Source organism: Orcinus orca, chromosome 1, assembly GCF_937001465.1.
Source record: "Orcinus orca chromosome 1, mOrcOrc1.1, whole genome shotgun sequence".
Taxonomy (NCBI): domain Eukaryota; kingdom Metazoa; phylum Chordata; class Mammalia; order Artiodactyla; family Delphinidae; genus Orcinus; species Orcinus orca.
In genome coordinates, this window is record NC_064559.1 from 59,068,666 (window position 1) to 59,086,838 (window position 18,173).

Here is an 18,173-nt window from a genome sequence, read left to right on the forward strand (position 1 = left end):
GTTTAATCTCTCTGGTATTTAGTTACTTCATCTATAGCTTGAAAGACAAGCTGCAAAAACAAAGTAATTATATAAACACACCTAATTTACACTGTAAACTCAGAGAGTAAGCATTTTTTAAAAAGCAACTTCACTGAAGTATAATTTACATAAAATGTGATATATATATTTTAACTGTATAGTTTGATGAGTTTGGACAAATGATAAACTTAGGTAACTATTGCCCCAATCAACATATAGAGCATTTTCATCAGTCCTCTGCCTGCATCCCTGACCTCAAGCAACCAGCAATCTACTTCTGGCAGTATAGAGTAGATCTGCCTTTCCTAAAATTTCACAAAAATGGATACATCAAGTTATATACTGTTTTGTATCTGGCTTCTTGCATTCAGGGTAATGGTTCTGAGGTCACTGTGTGTAGCAGGAGTTTACTCCATTCTATTGCTGCATAGTATGGCATCATAGGCATATTGTTTCATCTGTGGATGAACATACGGATTGCTTCTAGTTTTTTTGTTGTTGTTGTTTTGTTTTTTTGCGGTACGCGGGCCTCTCACTGTTGTGGCCTCTCCAGTTGCGGAGCACAGGCTCCAGATGCGCAGGCTCAGCGGCCATGGCTCACGGGCCTAGCCGCCCCGCGGCATGTGGGATCTTCCCGGACCGGGGCATGAACCTGTGTCCCCAGCATCGGCAGGCGGACTCTCAACCACTGCGCCACCAGGGGAGCCCGCTTCTAGTTTTTTTTTAACTAGATATAAGACAGCTATGGTCATTCATGCCTAAGTCTTTGTGTAAATGTATGTTTTCATTCCTCTTAGATGAGTACCTAAGAGTGGAACTGCCAAGTCATATAGTAACTATGTGTTTCACTTTATAAGAAACTGCCAAACTGTTTTCCAAATTGATTACAAGGTTTTACAGCTCCATGAGCAATATATGAGGGTGTCACCTGCTCTGCATCCTCCCCAATATTTGGTGTCATCAGCCTTTTAAATTCTGGATGTGTAACAGAATTTCAGTGTGGTTTTACTTTCCATTTTCCTGCTGACTAAAGATACTGAACATCTTTTCATGTGCTTATTGGCCATTTGTATACCTTATTTTATGAAGTGAATGTCCAAATCATTTTGTTGGACTTTTTGTCTTATTATTGACTTGTAAGGGCTTTTAAATACACACACACCCCCATACAAGTTCTTCGTCAGATGTATTAATATTTTTCCTGTGATATCTTTTCTTCGCCTTAGAGATGTATTTCAAAGTCCAACTGATCGATTTCCTTTTTCTTTCTAATTCTTGAATTTTTTGTCTTATCTAAGACATTTTTGTTGGCCCAAGTTCATAAAGACTTTCTTCTACATTTTCTGCTAGATGTTTTAGTTTTAGCTTCTATGTGTATAGAAATGCTACAAAGAGCATTCAGTGGTTAAAAGGAAAATGACTGGTGGAGATGATGGTGATGGTGATGGTATGTGCACTGTCATTGTACAGTGATCAGGGAAGGCCTGTGCATTGTTAACACCTGAGCAAAGAACTCGACCACAGCAAGAACCTCGGAAAGAGTCTTCTGGTTAGAGGCAACAGCAAATAAAATGTCTTGAGGGTAAAATTAAAACAAGAGCAATAAAGCTTGTGTGGTAAGAACAGAGAGGGAGAAAAGTAGATGAAGTCAGAAAAGGAGACAGAAACTTTAAAGACCATGAAAAGAACCTGAGCAAGGAATAACTGACCTAGTGTATGTATGTATGTGTGTGTGTGTGTGTGTATATGTAAAACATATACATGTAATATAAGATATATAAATATATACATATTTAAAGTTATATCTGCTATAGGAGAATTCGGGGTGGACGTAGTGGGTGAGAAGGCAGCAAGACAGGAAAACAAGACGACCTGTTAAGTCCAAATGAAATATATCTGGTGGCAGCAAGTACTCAGTATAGGAATATATTCTAAAGGTAGAGGTGACAATTTGCTGATAGATTAGGTTGGATGTAAGGTAAAAAAGAAGAAAGATTTAAGAGTGACTTCCACGTTTTAACCTCAGCAATGTCATTATCTAAGATAGGGAAGACAGTAGCTGAACTGCCTAAGTGTGGGTGGGGGTTGTTATGGTTTGGACTATTAACTGTCAGATATCTACCAGAGATCCAAGTGCAAATGCTGAGCCAACTGTTGAATACATGACTTTCGAAGTCAGGATAGAGCTTTAAGGGCTCAAGAAACTTACTGAGTGCCATCAGATGATCCCCCAGGGAAAGAATATAGTTAGAAAAAGAAATGAGAACACAGCCCTGAGCCCTCCAACACCCAAAGGTTTAAGTATAGGAGGTCCAAAAGGAATATAAATTTTAAAAAGAGAACAAAACAGTATGATGTCTCAAAAGCAAGTTTTCAAAAAGTTTTAAGAAGGATGGAGGGATGAAAAGATTAACTATGTCAACTGCTGCTGAGATGAGTAATCTTGTAAATGAATACAAGAGAACTGTATTTGGCAAGATGCAACAGTCATTACTAACCTTGATACTAACAGTTTCAAAGGTATAGTGCGGAGATGAGAACATAACTGGAGAGGGTTAATGAGAGACAAAGTGAAGCCAGTAAGTGTAAACAGCTCACTAAAACAATTTTGCCATGAAGGGGAACAGAGATACAGGTAGGAAACTGGGGAAATGGAGTGTAGTGGGAGTTAAAGAAGGGTTGGTGTTTAAAACTTTTTTTTAAAGATGAGAGAGAATATTACTGGTAACTGATAGAAGATGGGATCCAGAGAACAAGTAGAAGGGTCGTCCTCAGGAGCAAGGGCAACAGGAAAGAAGTCAGACCAGGAAGGGTACTCAAATGGGAAGAAGAGCTGCTTCTTATTTTCTTAGAAAAATTAGGAATATGCTTATCAGCTGAGAAGGAAGAGGGACAGGCTAAAGAGGAAGACGTGCAGGAGCTACAAAGTAAAGTCAACAACTGTTTCATAAAAATTATAAATAAGAAACACACAGAGGACGTTTCCATTAAAACAAATAGGGCGAATAATACACACAGACCATTAACAAGCATTTAGTTAAAATTTACCTGCTGTGCAAGCAACTTTGGAGGTGGTGGCAAGTGTGAAGATGGTCCACGTTCCTATTATAAAGAAAAGGATTTTTACAAAGTAAGATAAAAAAATATCTACTTGAAATATTTCTGATTGCAATGTTTTTCAGTGAGACCAAAAGACTGCAAAAAGTAAAACATCTTTATCCTTTTCTCTTTTTAAATAAAAGTACATCAGTCTCTACAAAATAACTTTATGTTCTATACAATCACTCAGCCACTTTAATTAAGGTTACAATCTCAAATTAACTTTGTTAAGAGTAGAATCTTAGTGTACAAATTCTAGAATTTTAGCCCAGGTAATCTGGCTGTGAAGAAGTATGCCTCTAATTTCAAATTTTTATTTACATAAACCCAATATTTTTTCTAATGGCAAACTAAACCTTTCAAATTTATATAAGGAAAAGAAACATCTAAAACATTGGAACCAGATATATATAGACTATTCACTTGTTATTATACATATCAGTGTCACACGCATGCAAATCAAAACATCAAGATATGGTCTATATTTTTCTATTCTTTTATCATTCCCCATTATGCCAGTAAGTTAAAAATCACACAAAACAACAGATTTTATTTAAAAATTACTTTAAAAATCCTTCTTTTCCAGAATTCACAAATTTATTTTCCAATGGCTAACCAATGCCTTAAGAATAAAATTCAAACCTCTTGTATAGCATACAAGACTTAACAACTACTAGTTCTTACATAGCTCTCTTACTCCTCTCCCACGTCAAACTGTTGGGGACTTCTTGATTAGGCCATGCTTTACTATACTTCTCTACCCTGAACATGTTCCCACTGCTTGGAAGCACCCTCTTCCCTCTGTTTACTGGCTAATTCCTGCTTCAAGTATCAAGTCTTTTGTGAAATGTTTTACATAGAATTTTCTAAGAACTATGTGCACCCTATCACGGCACTGTTAGCTACTTACTTTTACCTCCCTGAAGGCACCGATTCCTCCATCTGTTTGGTATGAATTCAACAAATACATGCTGAGTATACTATGAATTACTTAAGTAGGCTCTCTGGAAGATAGCCCTGTTAAATTCTCACTTTGCAGTGCAGTTCTTGCTACATCTTTGAGGTAGGATCAAGTGTATCTGTTGCCCACATACTTCCCCCTTTTTAACAACATTCTTCAAAATGGCTCAGACTACATAGACTGCTCTACTCTCTAGTGTGATTTCCCTACTCAGATAACATACAATTTCACACATGAATACTAACTAGGATTTACAAAGCATTCAGTAAACTATAAAGCACTTCAGTTATGTTAGTTTGGAAAAACAATTTATCCCTCCACTCTGACATGCCCAAGCTGCTCTAAGAAGGAAGAGTGAAACTTTAGTTTCTACTTTATAATTTTAGCTACTGCATTGATAATTCCTGTTGGTATGGAATAAAATTATGGTTTAGGTCTAGAGCTATTTAAGAAAAAATATATAGTTTCCATTCCCTAGGTCTTTTTCCAACTAACTCTATGATTATGATTAATTCATCCTTGTCACTTGTCTGCAGTGACAAGAATCTCCATGAGTCCAACAAACCTGATTAAGTGGAGGTCCTTTCCCATAGGGACCTTTTGCTACTGATGGATGGGCAGGTATCTGAGAAGATGACTTAGTGTTGAAAACTTCATCTGCTTCTTTTCGGTTTTCAGTGTTTACAGAGGCTTTTGAACCTTGATCCTCACTGAAGAATCAAAATCCAGGTGAAATAAAAAATAGAGTGGACAGAATGTACCACAAGTAAATGCATTTTCTCAACGTAAAAAAGACATTATTTCCATACAATTTCAGGGGGAAAATGTATCAAGGAATGAGATGGTGTTGTAACCTAGCAGTGTTAATTTATTCATTCAAGAAATATATGCTATATATCTATAATGTGATGGGGCCTGGGCTTGGCCAGATTTATCACCACAAGATACAAGATGCGATATAGTACTTATCAAATACGGACACTCACACCTGACACACAATATGATTCCATCATTTTCTATTACCCCCACCCAAAACTCTCATCTGAACACAACCAATATTCCAGATAATTAATTAATTAATGTATTCTAATTTGTTCTGATTTAATGGAAAAGAGAAATCAAACTACAGTATTTTTAGTAGGCATCTCACAACTGATCACGAAACAGCAGTGTATTATAACACTATGGCTGAAAAATTATACCAATATGTGCATGCAAACTCCTGTTTATCTTAAGAGCCCAATTTTTATGTTACATAACCCATATATTCCTGACTCTGATGCCCCTATATTCCAGAAAAAAAGAGAAAAAGCTCCTATTTTCAAAGACCTTATTGCTTCTTGCTAAGTTTAAAAAAAAATCAAAGACTTGAAGCAGCTGTTGTAACCCAAGTAATTTTTCTCCAATTTTATAAATATGGATCAGGTCAAGTAAGTAACAAGTTTTAAATGGTCCCAAATACGGTTTCTCAAAATATTTCCAATTAGATGACAAGCATCTAAATAGCTTCTTTTTAAAAATATGTATTTTCTTTAGAAACATCAAACTCTTAATTCCTTGATTATCTGTACTTTTAAAATTTGGCTCATTAATCGCCTTCCCACTCAGTAAAACTCCTTGGGGTAGAATGTAGAAATTCTGTAAGCGGGGAACAAATACCTATTAATGAAACCTCTCTGCGTAAATGGCTCATGTCACATCAACAAATTCATACTATTATTAGTAAGAGATATCACAACTTACCTGTTGTTTTCTTTAGGACTACTACTTCCCTGCTCATCATCATCACTGAAATTCAGCTGTTCTGTATAATCTACTTCCATCTGAGCACCTATTAAATTAAGGAGAACTCAGATTGACTGTTTCAAAGCATCTAAAAACTAAAAGTGCTTAATTAATCTTGCCTCTTACCTGCCCAACCTTCATCAGCTTCAGCATCTAGATTATCAAATTTATCAAGCTCCTTCAGTTCTGATGCACTAAGGATGGAGGGGCGTTCAGGCTCAGAGGCCCATGAAGGAGGTGGGCCTCTTCCTCGAAGGCCTCTAACCAGTGACAGGTTATGAGAGAAAAGGATACTAAGTTTTAATGATACTAAATTAGGAAAATATTAAAAGACTGGAATTTAGTTCATTTCAATTCAGCATTAGTTTTCTATACCGTGATATACAAAATATTTTGCACCTGACATGTATGAAGAGATTATAAAATTAACAAAGAAATTTAAGATAATACATAATTGTATTTCTTATGCAGATATTTAATAGCAAAGTTTTCAAACATCTAAAATAAAACAAATATATGTTAAAGGATGATATGGCTAAGACTAATACTAATCTCAAAATACACTAAGCAAAAAAAAAAGAGAATGGGGGTTATCAACATCATGGAAGGAAGGAGTAAACAAGTGCCATACATTTTTGGGGCCACAATTTTCAGTTTTTAGAATTTTATGTCAGCTGATTTAAAGTTTTAGAAGAATAAAGTATTTTTGTTCTGTCTTACAAAAGTTAGCCAATTACTTGTTAATGGCAAATGCACCTTGAGGACAGAAAAATAAATCCCCATAATCCACTCAACCTCCAGAAAATCTTAACAAGTATACATATACCCTGCAAACTTTAATCATTTAATAGTCTTACTTGTTTGTTTCAGTTAAAGAAGGTGGAAACCTCATGGGACCATGTAGAGGAGGATAGGCCATCCTTGGATACTGCTGAAACATCTGTATAAAAGAAACAAAAATTGATAAAATCTAGCTACCCAGTTATTTTTTTAAAAAAAGATCACCCTGACTAAGCCTGAAATTATAATTTATAGAAATGATTAAAATAAACAGTACTGTCAATAAATAATTTTATCTACTGGTATAGATGATCATTCACCCTCAATAACAAGCCATTTAAATATCTACTGCCTCCAACAAGTCATTACAAATACAGGTAATAACTAGGACACATCTTATTAAGAACTTCTGTTATCCCATTAATTAAGTTACATAAAAATGACTGTGTACTGAAATGAAAAAGTAAAAACGACGACATGCATGCACCCCAGAAAACTTCAGTTTCTTAACCAAGTTCAAATATCAATACTTGACATGATATAATGTGAGACCTCATCCTAATGCAAGAGTAGATTTGCAGATTTGCTGATAAAGAGGAACTCAGTTCAGATAAAAGGATAGTCCATAACCCAACAGAGTTGAAGGAGGAAGTGGGTAGGGAGCTAATTGAGAGATTTTCTATGGGTGGGGCATAGGTGGATTCTGAGTCATTACACAGATAGTAATTATATACAGAGGCGCAAAGATGATGCTCTCCACGGGAACTTGGCTTTGAGAATCTGACTTTAGGAGAATTCTAAGATTATGAAGACAAATAATAACACCAAAGGATTCATCCTATGATTTGGAAGGGAAGAAGTGTCAAGGAGTGCTTGATTATTTACTATTTGCTTATATCCAGGTTAAATTATGTTTAAAAAAATGAAATTGTATTATCTTAAATACATAATTTATATCCTGAAATAGTTTAGTTTTTCTTTAAAAAAAACTGATGAGGGAATTACTTTATACTAGAAGAAAGGCTATGTTTATATGATTGTGCTGTGTAAACAAGAAATTTCTAAGCAGGGTTGGAGCAAAAGTTAATTAAGATAAGCAACAGCTGAAACACAACAGGAGACGCTTTTTGTTTGGGGAACACTCTGCAGAATTTTCGGTTGCATCACACTTTACACTGAAATTAGCAAATACACTATTGGAGGCAAATGTTCATAGGATAAGTTGCATTAGATCTTTCTGATTATTTAGGCATAGGTATTAATTTCATGTGGTATTAATAAATGTTTGAAATTTAGGAATTTGCCACAAAAACTGCATAAACAGGGGACTCCCCTGGTGGTGCAGTGGTTAAGAATCCGCCTGCCAATGCAGGGGACACGGGTTTGATTCCTAGTCCTGGAAGATCCCACATGCCACAGAGTAACTAAGCCCGTGTGCCACACTACTGAGCCTTCACTAGAGTTGCATACACCCCAACTTTTTAGAGCCTGCGAGCCACAACTACTGAAGCCTGCGTGCCCTAGAGCCTGCACGCCGCAACTACTGAATCCCATGCACTCTAGGGCCCACGTGCCGCAACTACTGAAGCCCGTGCCTAGAGCCTGTGCTCCGCAACAAGAAGCAGTGGTTAAGAATCCGCCTGCCAATGCAGGGCACATGGGTTTGATTCCTAGTCTTGGAAGATCCCACATGCCACAGAGCAACTAAGCCCTGCACCACAACTACTGAGCCTGCACTAGAGTTACATACACGCCAACTTTTTAGAGCCTGCGAGCCACAACTACAGAAGCCTGCGTGCCCTAGAGCCCGTACGCTGCAACTACTGAGCCTGCACGCCGCAACTACTGAAGCCCATGTGCTCTAGGACCTGCATGCCGCAACTACTGAAGCCCACACGCCTAGAGCCTGTGCTCCGCAACGAGAAGCCACCGCAATTAGAAGCCCACACACTGCAACGAAGAGTAGCCCATGCTCGCGCAACTAGAGAAAGCCCGCGCGCAGCAACGAAGACCCAACACAGCCAGGAAAAAAAAAAAAAAAAAATGCAGAAACAACTATAAGTTCTCAACACATAATAATGGTGTTTTAAATGTTTTTGTTTAGTGAAACGTTTTATTTGAATAAACTCATTGATGAAATTGGGAACAAAGCTCACTTGGTCTCACCTTTCCCCCTTATCCCATTCCACCCCTACGCCCGGAAATTCAGGCAGGGGTCCTTGGAAGCACAATTTGAAAAATCTTAGGAGACAAGTATTTGGATGCAAATCATTATTCAAGGTCAGGTTAGCACATAAGACTGTTTTATCATACACCCCAAATTTTTAAGAAAATATTTAACAAGTAATTGTATTTAATAATTTATTTCCCTCTACCTTAGAATGGTTAAGTAATAATGATACAAAGAAAAAATAGAAAATATGGTTGGACCTTGACTACTTAGGAGTTAAGTAATAAGAAAAATAAATGTATGAACTAGATTGTTCTTTCCTTTGAGATTAATGGTTTTCTCAAAAAATGTAAAGTTATTTACTTGAGCACATGTAACTTGCCATATAATTTCACAGTAGACTGAGAGCAAACGAATGAATGAGGGCACCAAATCTAACTACTAATTTATAGGAAATATGGGGGTCAAAAGTATATATATATGTGTGTGCGTGTATATGTGTGTGTGTGTGTGTGTCTGTGTGTGTATATATATATATATATATATATTTGTTTATTTTTTAAATTTCCCCTGCCCAAGACGCAACCACTATTAAGTTTTGTTTCTTTTTTCTTTTTTTCTTTTTGGCTGCACCGTGTGGCACGCAGGATCTTAGTTCCCTGACCAGGGATCGAACCCGTGCCTGTATTGCGAGTGTGGAGTCTTAACCACTGGACTGCCAGGGAATTCCCCTCAGAAGTATATATTAAATGAAACTACAAAGATGGAATCAGCAAAATCCAGACTATGAGAAATTGCACAGGAAAACAAATAAATTGTAATAGATATGCTCCAAAGAAAACAAGCGATAAAGGAAAAGAGGTACCCATAGATAACAAGATTACTAACAAAAATATAAACCATCTCAAGAATAGATGTTACCTGGATCCTAATTATGAGATAATCAGGGAAACTAGAATATTGACTTGGTATTTTAAAAAGAATTTTCAGGGACTTCCCTGGTGGCACAGTGGTTAAGAATCCACCTGCCAATGCAGGGGACACGGGTTCGATCCCTGGTCCAAGAAGATCCCACATGCCGTGGAGCAATTAAGCCTGTGTGCCACAATTACTGAGCCTGCGCTCTAGAGCCTGCAAGCCACAACTACTGAGTTCACATGCCACAACTACTGAGCTCACATGCCGCAACTACTGAAGCCTGCAAGCCTAGAGCCTGCGTTCCACAAGAGAAGCCACTGCAATGAGAAGCCCATGCACCTCAACAAAGAGTAGCTCCCGCTCACCACAACTAGAGAAAGCCCGCACGCAGCAACGAAGACCCCATGCAGCCAAAAAAAAAAAAATTAAATGAATAAATAAATAAATAAGAATTTCTTTTTAGGTGTGGTAATGGCACTGTGGACGTTTCCCTAGTCTTTATCTTTTAAAATATAACCTAAAATATATATGGATGAGATGATATATCTAGGATTTTAGTAATCCCAGGTGGTGAGAAACAGGTAAAAAAGATGGACCACAAATCGATAACCATTGAAGATGTATGGTAGTTATGGGAGGAAGAAAGCTCACGCTTTCTTTTATCATTTCTATTTTTGAATGTTAAAAATATTCCATTATAAAAAGTTTTTTTAAAAAATTCAAGGTATACTAATAAAAACTTTAGAACTAAAGCAGGTATTATCCTTTTCTTGTGCCATGAACAACCCCTCTGGCAGTCTGATAAATCTTACGGACCTCTTCTCACAGAAATGTTTTTAAATGTATAATTAAAAACACAGTATTACTAAGGAAACAATTATACTAAAATTCTGTTACCACAATATTTAAAAAACAAATTTGTGATACAGTAATGTATGTGCTTCATTAAATAACACTAATAACTATTTTGAAGGAATGCTGAGTATAAACAATATTTGCAATACCTAAAAACAATGTAATGTGATATGAAAATACCTATGATCCCTAAGGATAAAACATGGGTACTGATACTTTCTGTGATTTGATTCCTAAATTCATAATCAAAGAAAATTTTAATTTTTAGTTAGATGTTAATGAAAATAAAGACTTCAACTTTTTCCCATTCCAATTCTTTCCTTGGAATCCAGATCAAAAACCTCTTTTTTAACCACTTGCTGATTCAACAATACTCACGTAAGAAGGCATCATAGCTCTGTATTGAGAAGCAAGGGCAGGCTGTTGTCCATTCAGTTTAGCCTGTGGAGGACCACAAGCTATCCTCTTTTCCACCACTTTGAGGATATCATTTTGCTCTGATGTTCCAGTCGTGCTTTCATCCTGGCCAGACTTTTCATCTTGGTCAGATGTTAAAGGCGAACTAGCAGATTTACCACCATCTCTCCAACAAGCAACATCTGGTATGAAGAGAGAGAAAAAATAAGAAAAAAATCTGAAAATGGAACAGAGTGAAACCAAACTAGGCACATTTCAAGAGAAGTTAAGCAAGTAAGCATAGTGAAGGAATAGTGAAAGTCTAATCTAGGCTGTACTAGAAATTTAGACTTTGAAGGTGTTTAGGTAGTCAAGAGCAGTGGCTTCCAAAGCAGAGAGGATGTACCTCAGAGCAGCGGTCCCCAACCTTTTTGCCACCAGGGACCGGTTTCATGGAAGACAATTTTTCCACAAACAGGGGGAGGGGGGTAATGGTTCAGGTGGTAATGCGAGTGATGGGGAGCGGCAGATGAAGCTTCCTCACTCGCCAGCCGCTCACCTCCTGCTGTGTGGCCTGGTTCCTAACAGGCTGTGGACTGGTACTGGTCTGCGGCCCAAGGGTTGGGGACCCCTGCCTCAGAGGGTACCACCAAAAGCAAATACTGGGGTCAGGGAAGAAAATATTAGAACTTCCCTATTAAGCTTCACCAATTTTTGATACAGAGATTAAAATCACTGTTATACCTGAGGTGTCCTGAAGAAGGGCAGAGGGAGTTCCATAACCCAGAAGGATTGACAGTGATGCATGCTCTCATTCGTTTTCAGTCTACTATTGCTAGTTACATGTGCCCAAGTGAGCAGATTTAGTGACTGCATTACCTGATTCAACTACACTTAACCAAATAAAAGAGATAAATGGTTTTACAAGGAAACCTTGTTTGGTTCGAATGGTCTCTACCTCCTGCTATTCACACCCTGTGTAGTCCCCTCTCAGCAGTGTACCAGGATTGGTCTGTGTAACCTGTAGAATAAGGCAGGAGTGTTGGCTGTCTTCTCTGAGAACAGGCTATGAAAGCCTAGGGGTTCCACCTCGGGTGAGAGATGTCTGTCTGTCCCTCCTTATTTTTTCTGAGGAAATCCGTTGTGAGCCGCCCACATACAAATGAGCCACCATGAGAGAGCTTAAAACAGCAGCCCTAGTCAAGTCAGCATCGGATGACAGTTTCACTGCAATTCTGCTGACAGAGAACCAACCAAACCTGAGCTAGAACCCCCAGCTAAGTGGCTCCCAGATTCCTGACCCTCACATACTGTGTGAAATGGTAAGCCCAGTTCAGTTTGTCTTTTTAAGCTGCCAAATTTGTTACACAGCAACAGGTAACTGGTGAAAAGAAACTAAACAAGAGAACAGTGGAGCTGACACATCTATTCCTAATACAAACTCATCAACCACATTACAGTAATTAAAAATAAAAATTAAAAAAGGTGATTTACCCAGACCTGGCAAGAAATGAGCCAAAGAGATAGAAAATGTATTAGGTTATCAAAAACATGAATTTGTAATCATTACTGTAAATAGGAACTTCCCTGTACATGGTACAGGGTTCTTTGAGATATTTGGTGACAACACTATGAATCCAATATAATTAATAAGATGTTTTAAAATCTCTCAAAGATTTTATATTTCTATTTTTAGTTTCTGCTTTATAATGTACATAATACGAGTATCTCTTACTATCCAAATTGACTGGTTCCTCGGTTTGATTTCAGAATATTAACAGAAAGCAAACGAATGGATATAAATTATAAACAAATATTTGCATATTGGGGAGGTGTGCTAAAAAATTTTACTATTGTAAAAATGACCAAATATTGATGTGCAACCAAGTCACCTAGGCATCTTGTTAAAATGCTGACTTTTGATTTAGTAGGTTGGGTGTGAGGCCCAAGACATATACTTCCAACAAGTTCTCAAGTTAAACTGATGCTGTTCATGTAAAAACCATACTTGAGTGGCAAGCAACTACAGTTACTATCTGCCTTTTCAAACTAGGTGAGTCATCATACATACAACAATAGCAGACAGGAGGTTATATCACAAGATAAAACACAAATATAATCTCATTCTGGTTTTTTATTAAATAGAAAGTATTCTTACTTGGTGGGCGTAAACTGGGTCCAGGTCCATAGCTGTCATCAACTGATTCTTTTTCTTTTTTTTCTTGATCCCCAGCTGCCTGCAGGCTGGGAAATTCTTGCTGAAAATGACTATTCACCTGGATTCCTATGGATATTTTTAAAAAAACCTTACATGTAACTTTTATACTGAAGATAATTCAAAAACCCTCCCAGGATAGAGCTCTCTCTTTTTTTGATAATTTATTCCACATTTCAATGATGACTGTTTGTATCCATAAAACTTTTAAATTTATCTAGAATTAGAATCCCTTGGAAAGTTAATGAACAGCCATGAGGAAATAAAAATCTAAGAAAGGAATCTGCCAGACATTGTTCCAGTGGACTCATTAAAGATAATGAGGAAAGTAAGGAGAATTTCACTTCTGTTTCTCTTTTATTATGACTCCTTTCATTTTCAACATAAGTAAAATTCCTTTACTAATAAATAACTCTAAGAATCAGTTCAAATAATACTGCTAAAATAGAATTTATGAATCAACACTACAAGTATCATGGTGAGACTAAAATGCTTCATTTTAATTTATTGCAGAGATACTGATTGCACCTCACTATTCACTCATTCACCTATCTACCTACCTGCCCGCCTATTTATTTTTATACTTCCATATATTTAAAAGAGCTGATTTTATTAGCTTGAGGGCCCAGATGGGTTTTTCCATACAATGTTTTATAGATATGTTTTGCAAGTGGGAAAATTAAGTTTTGTTGGGGATTCCAATCATTTCTAGTAGGGAGGGAAGTATTACAGCTACTGTGCTTTATGGCTACTCTCTAGGTCTTCTCTACCACGGAAATCGTGAACAGCATATTGGAAACAGAAGAGGTTTAGGGGCACAGATGGAAAATAAAATGGTTTCTAGCAATCAACATAACGTCTGGGTACTTTTATGTCTCAGAGCTGAAGGCACAAGATTTTTTCTGGTCATGTAGGGTAAAGACAGAGTAATGTGGGGCACAAGGTACCTTAAAGGCTCCTTCTTTAATCTCTATTATTGGCTCATACATGGCTCTTAACACTGAAACTTAAGTAGCCCAAGAGAATTTTTACAAGACCCTTTTTTTCAGGGCCTGATAATACCTTTTGACAGTGTTCTCTACCCCTGCCAAAACACCATAATTCGCCCCTTATCTCCTGCATGGCTGTTCAGTAACTATCAAGCCTAACCAGTTTCCCCAACTAATGTCCACTTACCATCTCCTTGCCCACCTTGCTTGTTACTGGCCCATGATTTGGGAGCAGGTGCTACTTCTGGGGGAGCTGCAACCCCAGGTTTTGGTTGTGCTGGTGGAACTTCTGGTGCTCTTAAAAAAAATATGACTCCATTATTTCAGATATTATATGTTTAAATAAAATAAATATTGCATTTAAGCTAAATTTGTATACAAATTATTTTGGCTACATATTTACTCAGATGGACGCCACCATGTTTTCCCTCTGCAACATTCCTTTAAATTTTGTCTCCTTTCATTTCTACCCATGAATAACCCAAGGAGATGACAGCTTTGTTTTTAACTTTGGAAAGAAAAGGGGAGGAAGGAAGGGAGGGAGGGAGGAGGGGAGGAGGGGAAGAAGGAAGGAAGGAAAGAAGAGAAAGAAAGATAAAAAAGAAGCACTCATTATTGAACATAGCTACCAAAAATTTGTTTTGAAGAAGTGAACATTTATAATTAGGAATAACATTATAGTCATACATACAGTCTGGATTGGTGGGATTAACCAGGGGCTAAGGCTAAGCAAGCTCTCCATTTGGCAGTCCACAGTTTCACGACTGTACATATTACTGTTAATCAAAAGAGGTAACAGCAACCTGCCTGATGCATCCCCATGAGTAAAAGGTGTTTTAAAGGGGTCTACAGTTTTATTCAATTCTTGTAATGAGTTAAGGCTTAAAAATGAAAAAGGCAGTTAACAGGCTTAAGAAATGCAATATATTTCTGGTATACTTAGATCTAAAACTGACTTGCTACTATAAAATAATTCTATAACAACTAAGAAGTAGAGAACAATAAGTCTTTAGTAAGCTTCACCCAAGCAGTTGTATTTATTATATAAAGCTCCCCAAACCAGAATATAGAAATTTAGTAACAGATATAGGCAAAAAGCATTAAGTATTAATGTTCTTGTGTTATTTTTAAAAACTACCACTACTTAGATTGGTCATTTAATAAACCAAGAGCCCTGAATAATCCATGACACAGAATGCTAAATATTTATTGAATGAATGATGATTAAGCGGGATATTACTAATTCCACGCCAGCTTTCTTGTGAATTCTTTATTCATTCAAATAATATTACTTGAGCACCTATGATGTGCGTCAGGTATAGTTTCAATGAATCAGGCAGACAGAAACTCTTAGCTTCATGAAAAGTAGTTAACAGAATCAACTCTTAAATCATTTTAGAAAGAGAATGCCTGATTTGGTGAGGATGGGATAGGAGGGAGCCCGACAGTGTATGATACAAGGAAAACTGTGATTAGCAATTCTGTCAACTGTTCTACCCTGACACATAAAAATACTGCCACTAAACCCACGCATAGGAAAAATGACACAAAAGTTGACTATATAAAACACAAAAGTTGACTATATAAAAAAGGGCATAGCACAACACCTAGCACGTAACGAACTCAAACATAAGTTCCCACAAAGAAAGGGGAATGATTTCATTCTTTAACAGACTTTGACTCACTTTTCTTCTTCGTGTTGCTCTTGTTTTGATGCCCATCCTGTGCCATCTTTAGGTACGATGTTCACATTAGGATCATTGCCTTTGTTTTCCGCTTTGAGACTTGGGAGGTTAGCAGGTGGAGGCATACGCCGTGAAATACCAACTTTTCCAAGACTCTGCAATCCATGTCGAGCTGCAACTAAAGATCAGTAACATCAACTTTCTTAGTAACTATTTTATTCTTAAAACAAAATAAAAAGACAATAGGAATTAACGGGATCTTGAATTATTATTTTCTATTTTAAAATGAAAAAATTAAAACTAAGCCACACACCTGCAACATAACCCAATGTAGAAATTATACTAAAATTAACTATCAAGCCACTGAGCAGATGCTTTAAAAATTCTAATAACTGGGACTTCCCTGGCAGTCCGGTGGTTAAGACTCCACGCTTCTGGGCTTCCCTGGTGGCGCAGTGGTTAAGAATCCACCTGCCGATGCACGGGACACGGGTTCAAGCCCTGGTCCAGGAAGATCCCACATGCCGCAGAGCAACTAAGCCCATGAGCTACAACTACTGAGCCCACGCACCACAACTACTGAAGCCCGTGCACCTAGAGCCCATGCTCTGCAACAAGAGAAGTCACCGCAATGAGAAGCCTGGGAACCACAATGAAGAGTAGCCCCCGCTCGCCACAACTAGAGAAAGCCCGCGCGCAGCAACAAAGACCCAAGGCAGCCAAAAATAAATAAATAAATAAAATAGAGTATACAGAAAATAAATAAAATAGAACATACATTAAAAAAAGAAAATTCTAACAACTGAACCAACTCTATAAACTATGAAAAAGAAAACACTGACAATGCTGTTTTTTAATTTTTCCAGGGAATCGATTTTAAACTCGAAACTTCATACGTTAAAGAATAAACATGATATGAAACAGACTCACAGACATAGAGGACAGACTCATGGTTGCCAAGGGGGAGGGGAGTGGGGGGGTGAACTGGGAGTTTGGGGTTAGCAGATGCAAACTATTAAATACAGAATGGATAAACAACAAGGAGCTACTGTATTCAATATCCTGTGATAAACCATAATGGAAAATAATATGAAAAGATTGTATGTATATGTATAACTGAATCACTTTTCTGTACAGCAGAAATTAACACTACTGTAAATCAACTATACTTGAATAAATTTTAGAGAAGAAGAAATATGCTACCTTTATGTACATAATGAACACTGTTAATGCACCATATAGCTATCATGTGTACATGGTCCAGTTTTCACTCTTCACTGTAAACACTGGGTTCAAGGTATTAAAAAACAAAACAAAACTAAGAACCACAGGACTCTCTCGTCCATAACTAAAAGTGGTAGAATTAAAAAAAAAAAAAAAAAAAAAAAAAAAAAAGTGGTAGAATAAATCCACTAATATTTATGCCTATTAATTTCATTGACCAAGTCTCCCTTTTGGAACCACATAGTTTTATTTATTTTCTGATGACAACAAACAGGAAAAAAAACCATATTTTATAACATTTATAAATTTTCAGCCTAAAAAAATTCATATCCCTTCAAAGATGTGTACGTATATAAAAAGCCCAATGTAAACAGGGCTGCATTAACATATGTTTGCCCTAGATCCTAATAGCAATAGCCCTAGTGTGTCATTTACAGTAATAAAACAAAACCATGAAAACTATAAAAAATATAAATGCCACTTGATTTTACTCACCTGTGGTTTTCTGAGTTTCTAATGATTTACCCTTGTAAGTATTAAATAAACTGAGTGTCGCATACTTTTTCCCATCCTTTGCTTTTGTGTTCTGGCCTGACTTCTCCGACATTTCAGTGGAAACTCATCGAGTCCAGAACGTCCTGCCACACCCCTTAAAACCAGTCTTTAAGATGCACATAAGAAAGAAAAACAAGGAGGAAAACTTTAGAATTAGTTTACTAAATGCTGTTAGTAAATTCAAATGTTCACAGAAATTCTGAAAAATAAAAACATGAGAAATTAAGTCAATCTTCAATAACTCACATCAACAATAATTTCAAGAGCCTGTAAAATTCCAACAACCAAAATGTGACAAAATTAATCAAAATAAACTTCCATGTGCTTGGTGAGTATATTGTTTATGATTTGTAACCATTTAACTACACTATAGAGAATAAGGGTTTCAATCCATACTGAGATGAACAGTTCAAATACAGTGAATCTATGGATAATGTCTTTCTATTTAATAAACAAATATCATTCAACTTAATAGGGTTGAGATGACTGGCATGATCAGCTTACACATATGGAATCCAAA

At 36.9% G+C, this 18,173-nt stretch overlaps 1 protein-coding gene across 15 annotated transcripts in view; it reads right to left on the minus strand.

Moving 5' to 3' along the window:
• The window catches only part of PRRC2C (proline rich coiled-coil 2C), a 98,568-nt gene that overhangs the window by 53,284 nt on the left and 27,111 nt on the right, over positions 1-18,173 (minus strand). For 10 of the 15 annotated variants that reach the window (XM_033428070.2, XM_012533013.3, XM_012533009.3 and 7 more), the window contains exons 2-11: positions 17,594-17,759; positions 15,875-16,052; positions 14,377-14,486; positions 13,144-13,269; positions 10,968-11,188; positions 6,724-6,806; positions 5,993-6,126; positions 5,825-5,912; positions 4,647-4,791; positions 3,070-3,123 (exon numbers count right to left, since the gene is read on the minus strand). In XM_033428070.2, coding sequence (XP_033283961.1) covers positions 3,070-3,123; positions 4,647-4,791; positions 5,825-5,912; positions 5,993-6,126; positions 6,724-6,806; positions 10,968-11,188; positions 13,144-13,269; positions 14,377-14,486; positions 15,875-16,052; positions 17,594-17,705 — 1,251 coding nt within the window. In that variant the 5' untranslated portion in view covers positions 17,706-17,759. The remainder of the gene's footprint in view (positions 1-3,069; positions 3,124-4,646; positions 4,792-5,824; positions 5,913-5,992; positions 6,127-6,723; positions 6,807-10,967; positions 11,189-13,143; positions 13,270-14,376; positions 14,487-15,874; positions 16,053-17,593; positions 17,760-18,173) is intronic. The other 5 variants (XM_012533011.3, XM_012533008.3, XM_004269754.4 and 2 more) reach the window with 3 other exon arrangements.